The following is a 20,385-nucleotide window of genomic DNA, read 5'->3' as shown; positions in this document are numbered from 1 at the left end:
GGGATCTTTAACGTGCGCCGAAATCTCGTACACACGGGCGTTTTTGCTTTTCGCCTCCATCAGAAAAGCGGCCGCTGCGGCCGGGAATCGAACCCGCGACCTCGTGCTCAGCAGCGCAACGCCTTAGCCACTGAGCCACCGCGGCGGGTCCCATCGGAATGTACTCCGCAGAATAATTTTGTAGCCGCCTCCCCCATCGACTTTCCCTTATTTAATGAGTGGATCTGGACAGGGCTGTCGGGAATGAGGATAGTAGGCCCGTGGTAAGCTGCTTTATTCATTGGAGAAAATGTTTGCGACCAGTGTCTTGTCTTTGCTGGTCAAAACCCGATCGTTTTGTTGGTGTCACTTCTCTGCCGCGACTTTTTTTTTCTGTGTATTTTTCGTCGTGTCCTACGAAATTTCATGTTTGGAACGTACTTTATCTAGCACGAAACGAAACGAAACGAAGTTAAGGCAGCATGGTTTTTTGATCTCAAGACACCTGGTTCATCAGTAGGGTCACAAAAACATGCGTGAATAAATATAAAATAATATTTACTAAAATATTGATCCAACGGAACAATAATTTCCACTACCATTCGAAACAAATGTTGGCCACAAACTACTCCATTAGAAAGCGAAATGACTGAATAAAGGTACTGCAGGGACACAGAAACAAATACAGGTAGCAATGCGGATTTGAAGCTTGCTTAAAACATGTCTCTCACCATCTGACATGCCTTTGAATAAGCAGCTATAAGGGTCCCGAAACAGATTTGGCATAGAAACCAGTAAACGCCACCAAAAGGAAGGCTTGATTCTTCCCCACTTCACGTAACAATTTTTATTTGCATTATCCGGTTAGCACATCAAGGTCAATAAATATTAGTCCGTGTTCTGGCCATGGGCGCCTTTCCAGCCACTGCTCTTTTTGTAAATGAAACAAAATTTGGATGTTGCACCAGCTGCAACTGTGAGAATGCCGCCGGTCCCAAGATTTCACTTTAATGTTTACTATAGGTATCTTATTTGAGCCGAGGAACTTCAGATTTTGGGCCTATGAAACTAAATTTCCTTATCAATATCCTTTTGGCTTCAACTTCTTATACAGATTATAACTTCGTACTACCACTCAAACCATCACCTTGAAGCGTATTTAGTTGCTTCGTTAGTCTGTCGCAACGCTTTACCACTGCTGTGAAGTCTTTTTGAACAGCCTCTAACGGACGGTCCCTGAGATTAGCTAGCACATTTGAAGCACCTTCATACGCATGAGGTGTCATGCAAATTTTTTATGCGTTGTGTAGAAGTCGTATATCGCTAAACAAATACTGCAGGTCCTCCTTGTCCACCATTATTGTTTACCCTCGACAAGAAAACTTTCTTTAAGTTGAAATTCCATCCAAAAGCCCGTCGCAGACGAACAGCACAATATTATGAAGAACTGTTTACCTATCACAAGGTGATTCCGCGGCTGTCCACGCGCTCATTATGTAGCCACAGACGGAAAACGCTACATCTGCATCTTTAGTCGGCTTGGAAGCTTTAGCCTAGAGCGTAAAGGGCCCCCAAGGACTTTTCGATAAAGCTGTCGAAGGGACAGCAGTTTAAACCTTATTGCGACAAATCTATTGTAGTTACACCGGAAAACAATACAGAGGCGTGCACACGACGCAAAAGTAATATATGATTGGTGCATAGCCCTTACGTATTTGACAGTTTGGTACTGCTTCTCGTAGCATTCTGCCTTAGCCTTCAGGGCTGCCGATGCTTCTGTAGTCCAGTAAATACGGTAGGGTATGTAGAAGTTCTCTGCAGATAGAGGAATCAAGTGTTCGTTAGTTGATGCAACAAAACAGAAGCGATGGTTAGGAGTCTGCCTTATTATAGGGCCTGTCTAATATTAGGAGACTTTCTATTAATTATTGGGTGCCCTAAAAGTCGGAATCCTGGTCAAGCCGGAAAATAGGTCGACCTCCAAACCATGCGGCCGAGAAATGGGAGAAAATGAGAGACATATTTTATTGGGGCTAGAAGCACATTTTGTCTGAGGTTACTGATTATAACTTCTCAAATATTGCTGTACGACTACTTCTGCCTCGTTATCTTCCACGCAGCAGGTCATGGTGCATTCCGAGGACCTGCTTATAGAACACTTCTTAGACAGTCCCAGCACCTTGTCATCAGGAGACGAGCACCAAGCATGGGACACCCATATGCAGAGCCCCGCCAGACACGCTCTGTGCAGGCTGCCAGCAGGCGACTTGGGGTTGTCGCCGACCATAGATTCATAGGGACCTCGCACCATGATCGCGTATAGAAGTCGCCACCTTGTCCTTTAGTTACAAGTGCACAGGGCGGCCCCCACGAAACCAGGTCTTCGTAGCGTTCGATACCAAGAGCTGCGCTTTGAGCTTACGCTAGTGGCGTCCACTCTTCTTGCTGGCACTGAAGTGGTGCTAGTAAGACATTTTACAGTCGGCTTGGGCATACTGCATGACATTTCTTTTAACTGCTGTCTTGAACTGCTCCCACGCGCCTGTATTTATCTTGAGTGAGAAAATAGCACACACACGCTCACTAACAGGGAAAGAAGCAGCAAAAAACATGCCGCGCGTCCAATTGATGTCGGCGGCGATGGCGCCTCTGCAGTTTGGATGGGCCTTATGGTCTGCCTGGTTGCCAGATGACAACTAACGTTATGGCAATGACGGGCATATAAGTAGAGGGGTTACTTCTCGGCAAATGTTTGGTAAAAAATGTCGACCTATATTCCGACATACGGTATGTAGCTGCGATCACAGGAAAGCGTTGAATTAAAATAGGTATTTGGAGCGTTCAAGTATGATGCAAGGTTCCAAAAAACGCAACACTTCTACAAACATATTTACCAGGATCCTGAACGGTGGCCCACAGGTTACAGTTGTCAATGTGAAGGAACAACCAGAGTTTAGTGTATCCCTAAGCATTTAAAAACGCTTATTTTTCATCTAGCAACGTGCAATTATCAGATTTATCACTAAAGTGTTCATGGAAATGTTGTAGAGCACCACAAAATTATGCATCAGGCGGTTTCTTCGTGATACTACAGATATACATCTCATTTTTTGGAGGGGGAAGTAAGTGAAAGCTTGGGCATTCTTTGCAGATTACAAAATAAGTGTATGAAACATTTACTGGCGGATGTTTTAGAATCCCTGAGTGTTTATTCACTCTCCATCATGAAGTTTCACTCGCCATCACCAACCAACCCAAAAATTCCTTCGAAAAGAAAATGTACATTTTCTGCGGACATTTCCGCAAATTGCATTTTAGTTTTCTCCATTTTTAACATTTTATGCGGCCGAAAGGGGTATTGATGCTTGATTTTGGAATGACAACTTCCCGAATACCTTGGCGTATGTGAGCAGATGTCGGCACACCTAAAAATGCCACAGAACCAGATGGCTAGAACCGATTTTTGCTGCACATTTGTTCGAGAAAACGGTTGAGCCGTCGTGGTTAAACATAGCTGCATCTTCGGCAACATGCCTTTATCCCCTCGGCCACCGCCAAAGATACTGCGGATGTCCCTGTTTGAGCCTACTGCATTAAATAAAAACCACTCAAGCACAAGTCCAGTTGATGACTTCGTTACACTAAGAAGTCGTATTGCCGCATTGTGAGTTCATCGTCTACGAGGTGTGTTTCCTCGACAAGGCAAATTGGAGGATACGGCAATATTTTATTTGCAAAAATTGTTTTCAACAATCTTATCGACTGGAGGTTAGAGTATATAGGGCATTCGGAATATCGTCCTCAGTTCAAAATGAGGCTGAGAGTAAGATTCGTGGATCGAGTAAACGTTTGAAGAACCTGTCCCAGTCGCTACAAGAGGTCCCGAGGAGGTGAAGGGCCTCACGAAGCGGACGTCTCCCACAGCGCAGCGGAAAGGCCGCCAATCAACCCATTCGCTGTCTCTCGCTCACCTCTTGCCACTTCAGGTAACAGCATGCTGTTCTCGCGGCATTTGACCGGCTTTTTATTCGCGTAAGATATTTCACATTGCTTCCTGTATGGCAGCGTGAGACGGAGTAGCTTCCGCAGATTGCCTGGACTCGCTTACGTCAGGCTCTTTGGGCTCTACCTGGGTGATCAGCTTTTTCTGGAGGGTCATTTTGGTGGGAAAATAAACAAATAAATGGTGACTACTATGAGAGAAGGTGTTCGGGGATGTGGCACCAATACTTTTGAGTTTGCTAGACCATAAAAAGGGCATTAGTAAACTTCTAACTTTTTGTACTCCTTGTTCTGGAACACGGAAACGTTTTATGTTACTATTTTTGGATTCGTTGGTTGTGTTGTAAATTTCGGGGTATATTTCCCACACCCTTGGGCTAGAGACGGTGATGTTTGTCTCTTGAAAAGCACTCAAACTTACCTGCGAAGGTGGCCCTGATGAGGCAGGAGGCAAGGCGTGGTCCAACTCTCGGGATGTGGAGCATTCTGGGAAAACGAGCGGTTTAAGGGAAAGAAATCGAAGGCACGTGAGTTGCAACCTTTGAAGAAAATAAAATTACAGGCAAGATAAAACTTATCAGAAACCTCGCAACAGTGCTATGTTTATAAAATATTCTTGAAAAAGCCAGCAAAAGTAAATTTTCCGTAGTACAATCTTCATTTTTATGCTCTTAAAAAGTGAATATTAAAAGCAACTTCGCAAATAATATTGCTTTGATCATGATTACATTTCAGTGGGGTAATCGGTTAATCTTCGATGAATTTAAGGAACAAAGTGCAACGTCTTTAAACTATGAATTAGCCTCAGCTGTGTCCGGTAACCTGCTTTCAAAAATAGCTGTAAAAACCGGCGCATATCCAGAGAATGTTCATGGGGTAGTACACCTATAAACGACATTCGGGATTCAAGGCACGCAGTAGTGAAGACCTACGGATTGGCTGATGCCTTGGACCACTTGACTATCTTTGATTGCGTTAAAGGCGTAGCGCAGTAGTTTATGTTTCCCGCTTTTGTGGAATAAATGGGCGTAGTTCCCATGAGTCGATCCAATGACCTCATCCTCAGTAACATACCCCTCAGCCACTCAGCTGTGATTGCGGGTGCTCAAGGGAAGCAATTCTGTGAACACCAGTCCAGCCCGAATGATAAAAAAATAGTTGTTAGTATCTGTTTGTATTCAACGAACGTGAGGTAATCCAAAACGTCAACAGCTGAAGAGCCTATATAAGGCGCAGCATTTTTGAACAGTGATGTTCGGTCAATTTTGGGATAATTATTTTACGAATATAAGTCTCCCCGGATCATGTCTGTTATTAAGCAAAAAATTCAAAGAACTGGAAGACATGTACCGGAAAGTCTTCGCTACCCGTTCGTCATTAGGAGTATTTAATTTCTGTTTAAAATTACTTCGTGGCACCCAGCCTAATGTTTGGTGTGCTCTCAGCGGTTTTATAAGTGCAGCCATATTGCAGCCATATTAACTCAGCGCTTAGGGCGTCAACTCCGAAGACGTTTTACCGAGTAATGAGGAAACGTCGCTTGAAGTGGTTCCCTGAAGTATATAAACATTTTCTAGGGCATGACGGAACTACTTAGGCCGCAGAAATTTCAAAGTACAAACTCACCTCTCGAGCGAGGCCAAAATGTTTTATACCGGAAAGCTAAAGTACACCTTTCTTTCTGCCATAAAATATCTTGGTCAAAGTTAAACTTGAGCTACCACTTTGAATTATTTGTTGCCCACAAACCATTCGCCTAACCTACAAAATTTTGCCAAGGCTGCATATTATGATGCTCAAACAATGGCCTGCTAAATGAGGTACCAAATTTAGTAGCCTCGCACACAGTGTAAAGTGCGACTTGGTGGCCACTCTTCGAAGGGTAGTGAAACACGTTTCTGCTGAGGAACATGGATGTTGTTGCTCCTATGCTCACAAAATGTGAAAACCCGCCACCTGACGATAAATTGGTGGACCTACGCCGAGTTGTGACTTCAATCAGCGGCGGCCAGACAAAGGCGGCGGCTTCGTCATTTCACCCCAACTGCCAAACAGTCGAACAAACTTCGGCCCTACCCTCTAAATGTCACTACCAGGAGTGTGTGATTGCGCCACTGCCTCAATCACGGAGGCATTCTCCTTCGTCCCTTGGCTGACACCGTGGGTGACAGACTACTACTGTACCCCGCTTGTGTTGGTGGAAAACACTGAGTCCCTCGACAGAAAAGCTCGTTCACACACGCTTGCTGCGTTGATGGCACCATGCTTCAGCAGTGTCACTTGCTGCAAAGAGTCATACCATTGACTCTCTTTCCTTCCACCAACATATAGTGCGCTTTCAATTGCGATACGATGGTTGACGCGTATCTCTAGAGTTGTATAACATGTCTCTTTCCTATTCCTTTCTGTCCCGCCCTATATGCAACGCTGCATTGTCCCTTCTCCTGCATTACCTTGGGACTTGCAAACAATTTCACCATCTTCCCGTGGGGGAACCCCGAGTAGTATGCGAAGCAGCCATGGGGTCGACTCAAGTTCCCATTAGTTTTCAGTTCGATCGCGGCGTTGCGGGAGGAGAATGAGTGGAGCGGAGCGCGCGCGCGGGTCATTTATACCGCGGAGCTACAGTGACGCCCCCAGCGGAGTATGCAGCGGCCACCGTCGCGTCTCTAACCCTAAGCTGCTTGGCATTATCTCGCGCGGAGCCGCAGGTTTTGCCATTCGTTACGCAATCCCGGAGAGGAGAAGAGCTTCGGAGAGGATAGAAGGAAAGCCAGAGAGGAGAGGAGCGTCGGAGAGGAGAGGAGGAATGCCGGAGAGAAGAGGAGAGGTGGAATGCCTCGCATACTACTCAGGGTTCCCCTACGGGAAGATGACGGTGGTTGAACGCGAAGCTGTCTCGTGATGGATTCGTTGGTTGGCCAATCCCTAGGGGCATCCTGCCACAATCACCATCAGTGGTGCCTGTCCACGCATGCGCAGTGGGGGTGTGACAAGGTTCCCCTACGGAAAGATGACGACGGTGGTTGAACGCGAAGCTGTCTCGTGATGGATTCTTTGGTTGGCCAATCACTAGGGGCATCTTCATCATCATCATCATCAGCGGTGCCTGGCCAGGCATGCGCCGTGGGTGTGCGGACGGCGGACAACGACAACGACAAGGAAGGGAGGGACACAGCCTCGAGCATGAGATGCTTCGCATCTAATCCAATCCCAAGTGGCATCCTGCCACAATCATCAACAGCGGTCTTGGCCAGGCATGCGCAGTGGGGATGTGGTACTCAGGGTTCCCCTACGGGAGGATGACGATGGTGGTTGAACGAGAAGCTATCTCATGATGGATTCTTTGGTTGGCCTATCCCTAGGGGCATCCTGCCACAATCATCATCAGCGGTGTCTGGCCAGGCATGCGCAGTGGGTGTGTGGACGGCGGACATCGACAAGGGAGGGAGTGACAGAGCCCCGAGCATGAGATGCTCGGCATCTAAAACAACGGAAATCATCAAGCAGCATGCGATCTATACAGGACACATGAATTCCAGATGCGATTATTCTTCAGTATATACTGTTTTAGCGCCCTATCGGGCATAAAATAAAGGGGCCACAGATGCCTAACACAAAGTTAAAAACACGTACCTCTCCAACACTGTGGTCGGAACAGAGAAGTTGAAGAAGCCCAATGGAATGACTGTAAAACATGTAAAACAAGCGCGTTGTAAAGTAACGCACCATTATCACGATAATGGTTTTGTTGGCAGTGCTACACAAAGGAAGTCCGTCGTTCTGATTCCTGGGTACTTAAGCGAAACTTCGAACATTTATAACAGTCATAAGTAATAAGTACCAGTTATAAGTACTAAGTCACAGCTACCTGCAACAGTTTTAAGTAATAAGATCAGTTTCCCAGAAACATTTGTATTCGGCAATAGTGAACCGCATGCCATTTAGAACACATTTCCGGCCTCCTCCTACTGTCCTGCGAGCGTTCAGTCCATTGCTTCCGCCTAATCAATCATGGGCGTGACCGCGAGAAGTTTCGTATTGAACGCCGGCTACCGGCATACTTCACGGAGCACTGACCAGCTTGGCCAGTTTCCGCGATAATGGGCCGCCCTAAGAATTCTCTCAGGCTATTTATTTATTTATTTATTTATTTATTTATTTATTACATAACTACATTCACCTAAAGGCATTGTTGTGGGGGTGTTGTACATGAAATAAATACTGGTTAAGAACGTCGGAATAAAGTGTCTCAGCTTCGGAAACGCTTGTTCTCAGCGAGTGGAGTGAATAAACTTTATGTAGACGAGCATCAGGCGCAGATGGTTGGACGCCCGCCCGGTGGGGGTCTTCTCTAGTCCGGGAAGCCATGGTCCGCGCTGGCTGCCCTAGCCCTCTCCACAGGCTACGCTGGCGAAAGCAGAAATTTTAAGCATAGCGGCTACCGCCGGCTTCCGCGACCCGACTGCTCAGGAGCGCGAGGGGAGGGCGAGGATTTTGCCCCTCAGAGGAGCGAATGACCGAGATAATGTGCGGACACCACATGTCAGACTGTTTCGGGCCCTATTCACCCATCTATCCCCACCCAAAAACCTCATATCATAGCATAGCACGGGCATGGCGAAGGCCCGCCCGCCGCACTAATACACCCTACCGGAAGAAATGTGCACCTGCCCAGTCGTGCCCACTACCCACCGCCGTGCATTACCGGACGATACCCACTATGCCGAAACCCTCTTTATGCCTGTCACATTCGGGTAAATAGAATGTTCAAAGCCGGTCCATTTCCCCACATCAGAGAAATGAATCACTGCGCCCTAAGCGGTAGACTACCCACGTGATGCAGTTCTAACCAGGCTCATTCCACTTAGTATGGGCTTTTGCACGTGTCTTCTTCTACACGGATGTTCCGCACATGCCGCCTGCTTTTAGAGTAACGTTGGTGCTGGAGGAGGGAAATTCGTAAGGACATTAACGTGGTTAACTTCGCCGAGTTTGCCTTTTTGTGCAAATGCGCGGAGCTGCGCAGTTGGTACGTTTTGATTACTTTGCATTGCTTTGTTGTTCGTCTGTGCGGGAATCGTTACCTTGCATGTGTTAATAAGGGCGGTGTATCAGGTATATATTTCCGATGTAGTCTGTTCAAATATATAATTATTTAATTTTCTTATTTTTTTACGGTTCTAATTATCTTAAGCAACTACTTCTATTTGTGCTAATTAGAGTTTTTTGCACAAGCACGGGCTCACGTGGTTGCTGCACTTTCACGGTTTTAGTTGTGTTTTTTATTATTTTGTTCGAGAGTCTCAGACCTATAATAGGTTGAGGATATCGCCCTGAAACAGAGTTTTTTTCTTTAAAAGTAACTGTGTACGCCAGAAAATTTAGTAAAGCACGTCCTAACTGTCGGCAAATACTTTTTGTAGCTTCGTATTCGGGCATGCCCAAGTGCTCCACCATTTCGAACATCAAAAAAAGTATTTATGTTCAACATTCTGCAACTGTACGCCCGTACTTTATGGCACGCCACAGAAATTTACCAGCGCACAGAATAATATAGCCCACCCAGAGGTTCTTAGCTCGGCCGGGAATCTCAACGCGCCAGCGTACGCGTTTCGAGCCCTCCAAGCGCTGGTCACCACTCGTAGTTGAAGCATCGAATCCGTAATAAAGTTTTTTTTCTCTCGCGCGCGCCTCCAACAGAACTTGACTACTTTTGCCTAAAGAAACTTGACAGAAACACGAAAACTCTCCCGCATCAAAACTGTGCCAAAATTAGGTCAGAACCTTCGCTAGAATTACGCCCAACCTTCGCTGAAAGTGCATCCACTCGATCGTCGACTTTTCAAAGACTGAAGCCCGAAACCAAGGACGAACCAAGGACGAACCCATGATATGATTTTGCCGCACTAAGTAAACGCAGCTAGGAACAATTCAAATGCATACCGATACGCTGTTTGCGAGAAAAAGTATACTATTGTACTCCTTCATTATCGATGCGTGTCGTCTTATCTAGAATCGTTCCTTGCTCGCGATTTTAAAGTAACCGTTCTGACATAAATGGAAGCCCTGTTACACACACACACTGTGTGTGCAGATACCTTATTAGAGTTTTCAGGTTGCCAAACGGGTGTTTGGGAAATAGCGCTAGTTCTTGACTGGACGCCATCCGTCCGACTATGCAATGTTTCGCTTTTAAAATAGCCGTACAAGCCGGAGCCTATCGAGACTTTTTCCACGCAGCAGCAAGACGCCGTTGCCACTCAGCCGTACCGGCAACTTTGTTACATACACTATGCAGGCGTACCTATCTCCTGCAACACACTTGAGGCGTAATAGCAGGAGAGAGGTATGCAGAGTACGCGATGCCTTTAGGGCACGGAGAAAGAAATATTTCAGGAGGGGAATCCGCTGGGCTGTGTCAGCGCGGGCGAATAGCGCCTTAATGTCACTGTCTGGCGAGGAAGAATGTAGCTTGCAGAGCAGAACAACAGATGGCGCGTCAAGCGCGTTGCCATAGTTTACACGTTCTTATACGTAAGCGACGCTTAAAAACCGTTATATCATCGAATATATTGTGAAAATTGCCAGATTTATTTTTGTAATATAAATGAATTGAAGTGCTAAACTTTTTAGCAGTAGATATTACTAAATACTGCCCTGGTTACAAGGCGTTCCGCACGTGACACGAAGAAATAGAAAGAATCCCGGAGCGGACGACGTCTGCCGATGCCGCCAGGCCTCTCAAGCTTGGACGTTCCCTGGTTTCTCTATAGGCGGCGTAAAAATCGACGCCCCACGTGAACAACCTACAGCGCAGTTTTCGACCATCAAGTCCACCAGACGGCGCAAGCGAAAAGTTACTTTTGGTATAGAATACAAAACATTCATTCCGTGACTCAAAGAGCCAACACAGTTCGCTTACAATGTGTTGTTCACAAATATTATTAACAAGTTCCGCATCAAACATCCGCTGAGCAAAAATGTACGCAACTTTTTACGAACAGCCGACTGGTGCACCACCTCGTTTCTAAATTCGCAACCACAAAGCCGCCAATTCAAATTGAAACGGGTGCAACGGCCCACCGTTTCTATGTGCGCGGAGCACTGTTTTCGTGACTGTTATTGCTGTTATGTGCTTTTGCGTCCATCGGTTGTTGAGAGGACTGGCAAAACACGGGAATTGAGTGCTTGTGGAGTGACAAATGTGGGAAATTCGGCATCGGAAGACAGCTGTCGAGGCCAGAATATTTGATTCTTCCAACAGAAGGTGAGTGTCATGCACTCCGCTAGAAAGACGGTGCAAACGAAACCGTTGTCGCCGTCAATATCTCATTTGTGCCCTTCGTCCGAAATCTTAGCGCAAGTGAACAAGTTGTTATGGAAAAAAAAATGTCACGAAAGCGACGTACCATTGCAGCGATTGAAATGAAATGATGTCCTGGCCTCTGTAAACTTGCGGATGTCAATAAACGATTTGTTCTCACTTGCTGCTCACTGTGGTCTATGCCATTCGAGGCCATCTGGTCACCTGGCGTAACATCACTTCACTAGCGCGGCTCAAGTAAACACGCGGCCAGCGTGCCAGCCAGGAACGAGCAGGAGCAGCCACGGCCGGACTCGACGCTCCTTTCGCGCGCGGGAGGAGGATAGTCGAGTCCGGCTGTGGAGCAGCGAGCCGGCGGCCGCCGTGCGAGGGCAGCCATGTTATTAAGGAGCTCAAGCGGCCTGTGCAAAAAGCATCCGCCATGTTTACGAAGCCGTGTTTACAGCGCCATCAAGCGGGCGTACTCGGTAGTTCACGACGCCGCCACTACGCTTTTTCTGGCACTACAGGCAAAGCTGGACCTTTGCTTCTCTAAAATCCTCCCTGTTCTGTGATGCCGCCTTCCCGCCACGCGTGGCTAACACGTGCCGCTCTCGCCTCTCGCAGGGTTCTCACATTTGCGCGCGCTTTTCCTGTTGCACAGGCAGGCAGGCGATGTTAGGAGAGCCTAACTATGAACTAATAGGCAACAGGATAAGAAGCATCATTCAGTGGATGTAATTATATCTAGATTCTCAAACACGTTTCTTTTGTTGTAGGTTTCGCGTTCTAAAAAATGGCTACAATCCACGCTGTGAAGGTGGCCGGCAAGCAAACTTTAAACGAAAGCTACAATTGCCCATGCGACGTCACTTAAATTAAAACACGCGGCTCTACAAGAAGCGAAGCCAGAGATTCTGCCAGCCGTTGCCTGGAATTCGCGGGGGCGGTTTCGTGAAAGGAAGGGGTGTCGGCCACGGCCGGGCTAAAGCGGCGGCCTCCGCCGCCGCCATCGCCCTGCCATGCGTCGGCACGAAATGGTGAAAAGCGTCTTTCGAACGGGGAGACAGCGCAACGTAGGCATCCTGATGTGCTAGCTAGGGGCTACTCCACCGCGCGACACAAGCGCAGGCTCCTAAACGATTTGGCATGCGAGTTTAGTGATTCCCATTTATACCGATTTGAACGAGTTACTTTATAGTTTGATGATTGCGACAAAGCTGAGGGAACTTTTATAATCAGTATTTATCTGATCCAGTTGCTCCTTTCGCCTCCTTTTGTAATACTTGTTAAAACAACCCCTAATTGGTGTTCACCAATTTAGAAAACGGTGTCCCATTCGTGGCGAGCAGTGCGCAAAATGTAGCGTTTCTCTAGCGGCTAGATGCCTGTATGCGGTCTCTACATTTTGTTTTCCCACCCTGCAAACCAATTCTTAACCCACCTTCGCCGTACGACCACTTGATGCCGTCGGGTCCGAGTTACCCAGGAGGGGCTGTCGAACACGTCAATCAAGCAGTGCGAACGAAGCGCGCAATGAACGCGAAGCACGCCAGAACACGCCAAAAACAACTGTCGCTCAAGCAGACAACGACGCCCTCCCTCCAACACGCCGCCGATGCGAGCAAGCAGCTCCGCGCGGGAAAACGCTGTGTAATAGAGCCTTATCGCCGCGCCTTCTGCACTGTGCTTCGGGAGTGAAAACCCCCCTCCCAATCTGCGTTCGGAGTTTCTTCTCCCGCACGCCACGTAGGAATCGTTGGCTGGTAGATGTGGAAAGCGTTGCTTTAAAAAAATTCCCCCGCATTTCCCCGAGGGGGAGAATGTGAAAGTGCGAATGCACGGTTGTCGGCCCGCTTGCGGCGCTTGCGCTCGGCCCCCGCAGCCCACCGCCTCGCCGCCTTCTCTTCCATCTCTTCCATCGGGTTTGTAGTATCACGTGTACACCACGCAGTTATCAAGCCGCTATAACGCCGCTGAGTCGCCAACGCACGCCGCTGACGACGTAGTTTGAATGCGTTAAAGATATAAGGCGCGTCACTAACACTGATATCAGCGTCGCGTCCGTGGCTTGGTCGGTAGAGCGTCGCGCTGCGGCCGCAAAGTCCTCAGATCGAAACCTGGCGCCGGATGCTGTTTCTTTTTTAAATATAGAGGAGCACTGCGGCCGCCGACGCCGCCGCCGCCGCCGGCGGTGGATGGTTTGGGGTCGCTTATAAAGTGCATTCGCACTTAAAATCAGAGCCCCTTCGTCTTACGATAACGATGTTTGAAACGCGAAGATTTCTTCCGCCACAAACGTACTGCAATGAAAGTAGAGTCACGCGAGGAAATCGTCGCCGTCGTCTGTCCAGGATGGGAGCCAGCTATGCACTGACTGACCTCGAACTGGCGAGAGTTTTCGCTTTGGCGCCTGGCGACCGAGGGTGCTTCTGTGGCGTGCCCGCCACCGTGACTTTATCGCGCCGCCGGAGCAAGCCCTGTTGCGCCTGCTCAATCATTCTTGCTCCGTGCCTTAGGGCAGTTATTCTTAAGATATCTGGCATAAGCACAAATGCTATGTGCACGACGCGTACTCACCGACTGCGTCAAGATCCGCTTTGAAGTGACAGTCGGTATCAAACAGGTTCGAGTGATGCCTGCATAAAACAGAAAAAAAAATCAGTCCTCAAACTTTTTCAACCTGACACTTCGTTTTTACACCAGTTCGGAGAGTGTCAGGCGGAAAGAATGCTTTGATGATTGGTTAGTACGTTGTCTAGCATTTTTAAAAACCATCATTTCCCGAGAGTTCGGCAAATTTTCGCTGTGCGCTAGCAGAAACGCGTTGAGGGAAAGCTAACAAAGAACTCAGTAGAAAACACCGTAACTTTTGTTATGTCAAGATTTTCCCCAAAACGATTATTAGAATTGGCTGCAAACAGACTCGCTAATTACCCCCAGCTTTATTAATTTGTCCTAAGTAGTCTCTTTACAGAAAACTTGTACACGCTACGCAATTAACCCTTCTGTTAATACAAGATATACTAGGGAGAAGCATGGTATCAGAAAAAGCTGTAACTTTTGTTTTATCAAAATATTCGGACACAAACCCCGTGCCAATTGGCAGCAAAGCGTACTCCATTGCTACGCTGTTCCATTTACTCGCCCTACTGAGTTTCTTACCTGTGGAGGAGGTCATATCTTCGTTCAGAATTATCCGTCGCATCTGTGTCGTGTGGTCGTTATCAGGCCTAGTAGTATAAATTGAAAATTGTGCTAACTGGACATTCAGAAGAAGGAAGACGAACAATGCGCATTGTTCATCTTCCTTTCTCTGTATTTCAAGTTAGCGCAATTTTCCTAATTCATAACGCACCAACTAGCCCAACAGATCATTTTACCCAAGTATTCACGCAGTATAGCTTATGGTTTTTTAGTTTCTGTAGTTAGGTAGCACTTTGTTGCTGTTAATTTTTATATCAGTTCATGAACCACTGTAGAGTCTAGTAGCTCGTAACTGTTATACTCAGCACATATGTATCAGTAATTAGTTTCGCTGTAGTGCAGCCTCACACGACAGAAGCCAGTGATAAAGATACAGAACTCACTTTTTAAAATTTGTTTGTTTCTTCACGCTTTTTATTCCATTTTTATTTTGTTTCCACAGCAGCCTTATATGCCATAAAAGGGGGAAATAAGCGCGTTTAGCAACAACGAACCTGACAAGTCATTTACAAAAGCGGCATCCCGTTCCGAAACAGGCACGTCTAAAATTTCTAGCCTATACATAGCGCGAACAACACTTTCGGTTTCAACAATGTTTTGAGGAAGTACTCAGTGAAGTTCGGTGCTCAGCGTCTACAGACAAAGTTACTGCTTCGGAGTTTGACAGCCTTGTCTCGAGACGCAGTAGAAGCAAACTTTTTTTGCTAGGGTTATTCAATTTCTTTAAAGAACTCTGACTTAAATTCAACGCATTGTTTCCCTAACTATTAAAACGTACGTGTCCCGGCTTTATCCCGCCTATTAAAGACAGGATAAAGAGCGGAAAACGAACACTTTGAATTAATCATGTTTTTCTGAGGTTGCTTTGTGGTTTTGTTTTTTTTTCAGTTTCTCTCTAGCATGAACAGAAAAAAAATTCAGACACACTCGCACTCACGCGCATGACGTGAATAGGGAAGCTGTTGTAGGGGATCACTGGCAGACACAAATAAAGTTTTTCCACCGTTGTGGGGTCGCCGTTGACGTCGGCGGCGTGGCATTTTAATGAGCTTAAGTTGACAAAGCCAAGAGTGAGCTCGCCATTTTCTTTGAGGTTTTCGTGCGCCTGCTACAGCAATTTATCTTCTCTAGCAGATGCTTTGCACGCCGAGCCTCTCGAAGTACGGCCTCTTCCTCGGTAGTTCGAACTATCCGCGGCCCGGCCATGTGTTGTCAATGATCCCCTACAGAAGCTTCGACATTCAAGTCACGGATCTTCTGCGGTACAGAACGCATGCGCACAGCGATACAAGGACGAACGAACGAGAAGCGAACGTTATGACGTGTCTTTCCCTTTCCGAGCAAGGTTCCCACGTTACGGAGAACGCTGGAGGTTTTTGTGGCCAATGTTCGCCAACCCAACCTTCCTTAGTGGGTATGCGTGGCTTGACGAACACGGTCTCAAATCACGCGACGAATTCCAGGGCCAATATTGGCCATTTTTCCTATGTGGGGGTGCTTAGCTTGAGGAACGTGCGCTCGAGGGATGCGTGCACGAGGGCCCGGCATTTTCTTTGTATTTTTACTGCCTACACTATACACAAACAATCCGATCGACAGCTTGGCTGTGAAAATATCTTCTATATTGCAGTAACCATTACTATTCTCAATTGTTGTTTTCTTGTGGCCACATATCAATTGACTGTGTAGGTATCGAAAACAATATAAGCCAGTTCACCTAGAAAAAGCAAGAACCGAAAACAAGTGCAAACAAACAAGAAATTAACAAACAAACAAGAAACAATTATAACCCCTAATGTCGAGTAGGTAGCCTCCGGCACTCATTAGGGATGCGAATTTATCCAGAGATTCATGCGAATGTCATTCGAGCATTGTGTACCTTTGGTCGGGTACTATGTACTTCTTCCGTTTGGTCCACTCGGAGGCAACGAAGGCGCTTATGTTGAATATTGTGTCAATGGGGGTCGTCGCACCAGTCAACGCCCCTTGAACCTGGAAATGCAAACATAGGCCAGTTTACATGGCGCTCAAGATAGGCAACGAAATAGCCATGCGATGCTATGGTGTCAGACTCTTCTCCTGTGCTGTCGTGGCGCAGGTAACAGCGAAATAACACGCGCAGTTGAGAATGCGAACTCGCACGAAGACGCAATATGAGGCACTCGTCATAGAAGCCTGGAACAAGCGTTTTCACAAGCTTGAAAGAGGAGAAAACTTCCGCCTGTGTTATTCGATTTTACCCGCATCCCAATTCAACTAGGCTAAATTCAATTCAAGTCAATTTTATTTAAATTGCAATGTAATTCAAACGACTACTGACCAATAATTTCAAAGCTGCAATGACTACGTAATCAGCTTCCTTTCTATATGGAGATACCTACATGGAAGCTCTAACAGTAACCGTTCAGTATGACATATTATAAATCAGTTTCAACCTTTGCACGCACGAGAAAGCTCAGCACGGATACCATCTCCTCATTGGAATATAGCAAGGCGCATGAAGTGCCTTGCCTTGCGCCTACCAGAAAACTTGCAATGTGAGGCATCCTGTGACACAGCCAAGGCGCTGGCTGCTGTTGGCGCGGGGCTGCTCCGCCATGCAATGTTAAAAAAGTAAAAGCTGACCTGCCAGCCTGTGTACTGAATCATGTTGAACCAGCGTGTAACCACTATCACACCCTTACAGCGTTGCCTTCTGTGTTTGTATATACTGAAATTGGCAGCAGTAATGAGTATTCACTTCGCCACCTACAAATTTTATCCTGGCAGCCTCCGCTGCAGTGTTTGCGCAAATGCAGAGGGACAACTATCACGTGTAAGAATGCTGTATGAAGTTTTTCATGAGTAGGTTGATAGCTTTTGTGCCATGTTATTAACCAGTATTATGCAGTGTGGAATTCTGCGCAACTTAGAATAGTAGAGCGCAGAGTAGCGCGTACTTCCTACGCTCAGAGGTAGCTTTTGCGGATGCATTAGGCGGTTCGGTCGTCGGTTCAGAGCTGAGCGGAGGTGTTTTTTCGCTCCTCCGCTTCGGAGGGACTTCACTTCGGTGAGCCGTTCTCCGCGCGGATAGCTGCCCTGAATTTGGATGTCACCCGGCTTTCGCACTGCTAATGTGGGCCGTCGAGTGCCAGTTCCCGCTCCTCAGTACCCGTCTGTGGGTGAAGGCGCACCCCATTTCAGCGAACCCCGAATAGGTTCAAACCGCCGCAGACTTCGCTCCTCGTCACAGCAATCTCGCCTCTACGCTTCACCGTTCCCGTCCGGGCTTGTTGTCTCCCGGTTGCAGCATAACGCCACCCAGCCGAGCTCAAGGTGTGTTCCGTGCGACTGATTCGACCATAACTGAACTACTCTTTTCTACTACTTCCCTCATTTTGTTGATTACTACTCTTCTCTATATCCATCCTGTTGTCCCGCCCGTCCGGAATGGGTTGAATGCAGGTGAGCTCCAATGCGAGATCAATAATACCCCCAGTCCATTTCTTTCCTTCTTCAAAAACGAATCACTTCCCCCAGGCTATTTTTTTCTCAATGTTTTCTGATACCTTCGCACGTGTTCGTGAAAGAGCTGTTTCTGTATATCTTCTTTTGTGTGGGGTAAAATAATTCAGTTTATGTGTTGTGCTAGTCCTGTGTAGTCTCTTTGTTTCCTGTCTCTACCGCGCAATTCTAACGCGTTCACACTCTTCCTCCCGCACCTGTTGCGTGAGCTGAAAATGTCTTCACGCTTCGTTGAGGTGCTGTTTTAATCTGCTTTCTTTTCTCGTGAATAGAGGTTCGAACTAGACAATGCTCCCAAGAACTGCATGTAAATGTAAATCGTAAATGGTACTGCACTTTATGCTAAACACACAGGCTTTTTCAGGAAATAAAATGCCTACCCGCCGCGGTGGCTCAGTGGCTAAGGCGTTGCGCTGCTGAGCACGAGGTCGCGGGTTCGATTGCCGGCCGCGGCGGCCGCTTTTCTGATGGAGGCGAAAAGCAAAAACGCCCGTGTGTACGAGATTTCGGCGCACGTTAAAGATCCCCAGGTGGTCAAAATTAATCCGGAGCCCTCCACTACGGCGCGCCTCATCGCCTGCGTTGCGTCGGCGCGTTAAACCCTACAATCAATCAATCAAATACAATGCCTGCCTACGAGGTCCCTGCAGCAGGTGTGTCCCATTTTTGTCTCCAATTGAAATTCTTTTAGGTAGAGGACCCTGAATTTGCTTAGATTCAGTAATCATTATATACCTAAGCCTAGCATTACTATGTTACGTGCATCAAGAAACTTACTCAAGAAATGTTTTTTTCTTCCTAGGTAAGATTGGGATTTGATCTCACCGATAGCAAACAAGAAACTAGAAGGTCATTATACGGAACTCGCAGTGATATTCTGAGTTGGAGGTACAGCCTCCCAAATTTTTGTATATATATAAATACGGGAGCGACAACCGATGGTCATGCCAGCGCCTTATCCCGGTGTTCACAAGGCCGTTTCGCTACCGCCAAAATTAGCTAGGCTGCGTGGGGCACAAAGTCATTCAGATGCAGTGGGAGGGGGTGCACCAACCTCAAGAAAACCGCGTAGCAGACGACACTCATGCCGCAGATAGCCCTAGGCGCATGCGTGAACTCTCCCCTATTTCGCTGCTGAACCCCGTGATAAGGCGCTGACATGCCCTTCGTTCGTCGCTCCTGCTATGTTATTAAAATTTTGGGAGGGTGTGCTATACCTTACAGAACTTCCAAACAAAAAAGAAAGTAGTGCCAGTGTTCATTAGCATCACTGCAGGGCTCTGTTCTGTTTAAAATTCTATGTCCTCCTCTCCCAGAATAAAGATGTTCTGTTTAAAATTCTATGTCCTCCTCTCCCAGAATAAAGAAAGATAAAAATAATGTCGGGGACTACCTTTCCCCAGCAAAGCTATGGGAGGTTTAAATCCGATTAAAAGAGAGGGCTAAAAGACAAAAAAAAACGTTTTTGAAGATAAAAAAAACCTTAGGCGCTGTAGGAGAGCAGGTAAAATAAACTAACACAAATGGAGGCAAAATAAATGAGCAGAAAATGAACAAAACAAGTGCAGTTCTACGAGCCGGTTAGGCGCAAATGCTTGCCACAAAAGCGCCACTCCACCTTAGAAAAAGATTTAAAAATTATGTACACTATTTACATCATGGACTCAGCAAATCAGTCATATTTGAGTTGTTGCAAACGAAGTGCAACCGAAGCATTCAATCAAATCTTCTCTTGAAGCAGCACATTGAAAAAGCATCAGAGAGAAAAACACGCACAAGTGTTGTTAGGGCACTACTAAGGTGCAGCATACTCTGTTAACAAACTTTATTGTTGTGGCTGCACATTTTATGCCTTTCTTTTTTTTTTTTTTTTTTGTCCGTGGTGTTTCATTCATCCTTGCCATTTCTCCACCCTGCTTGTTATTTTCACCCCAATAATCATCTTCTGTTTTCATACCAGTCCTTTTTTTTCGTGATCCCTTATTCCGATTTCCATGTGCAGCGCAGCCCCCCGTACACTTCTTCTTTCCTTGGTTAACCTCCCTACCCTTTTTCTACGGTTTCTTCCTTTCTGTGAACTCGCATGCTAGGTCATCCTAGCCTCGCTGTTAGCATCACAAACTTCCCTAACAGTGTGGTAGGATTCCTAGAGGTGAAATAAAGTTTGATTGGAGGTGCTCGTAGATATATATGTGCCACTTGCCTTTTCTGCGTGTCTTTTTGTCTGTTCTCGCAGCCGAATAGCAATGTACTATATGTGCTGTACGTATGAAAAGTTATCTAGTGATGCATATGTACAGAGTTTCGTTGGGTTCAGCTTGCACAAATAACTTCTCATGTATGAACCAAAACTGGTGGAAGGATGAGACGCAAGGCTGTCATTGTCA

The 20,385-nt window shown here is 46.7% G+C and overlaps 1 protein-coding gene across 1 annotated transcript in view; it reads right to left on the bottom strand.

Annotated features, from left to right (window-relative positions):
- The window catches only part of LOC144167192 (neprilysin-1-like), a 51,206-nt gene extending 38,339 nt beyond the window's left edge, over positions 1–12,867 (bottom strand). The window contains exons 1-4 of the mRNA XM_077696540.1: positions 12,732–12,867; positions 7,618–7,669; positions 4,403–4,467; positions 1,691–1,794 (exon numbers count right to left, since the gene is read on the bottom strand). Of these exons, the coding sequence (XP_077552666.1) occupies positions 1,691–1,794; positions 4,403–4,466 (168 nt within the window). The 5' untranslated portion in view covers position 4,467; positions 7,618–7,669; positions 12,732–12,867. The remainder of the gene's footprint in view (positions 1–1,690; positions 1,795–4,402; positions 4,468–7,617; positions 7,670–12,731) is intronic.
- Positions 12,868–20,385: the final 7,518 nt, after the last annotated feature.

This window comes from Haemaphysalis longicornis, unplaced genomic scaffold, assembly GCF_048455015.1.
Source record: "Haemaphysalis longicornis isolate Haplotype H1 unplaced genomic scaffold, Haemaphysalis longicornis Haplotype H1 scaffold_2, whole genome shotgun sequence".
In the NCBI taxonomy this organism is placed as follows: Eukaryota; Metazoa; Arthropoda; class Arachnida; order Ixodida; family Ixodidae; genus Haemaphysalis; species Haemaphysalis longicornis.
Note: the sequence above shows the minus strand (reverse complement) of the source record. Positions and strands in the feature narration are given on the sequence as shown.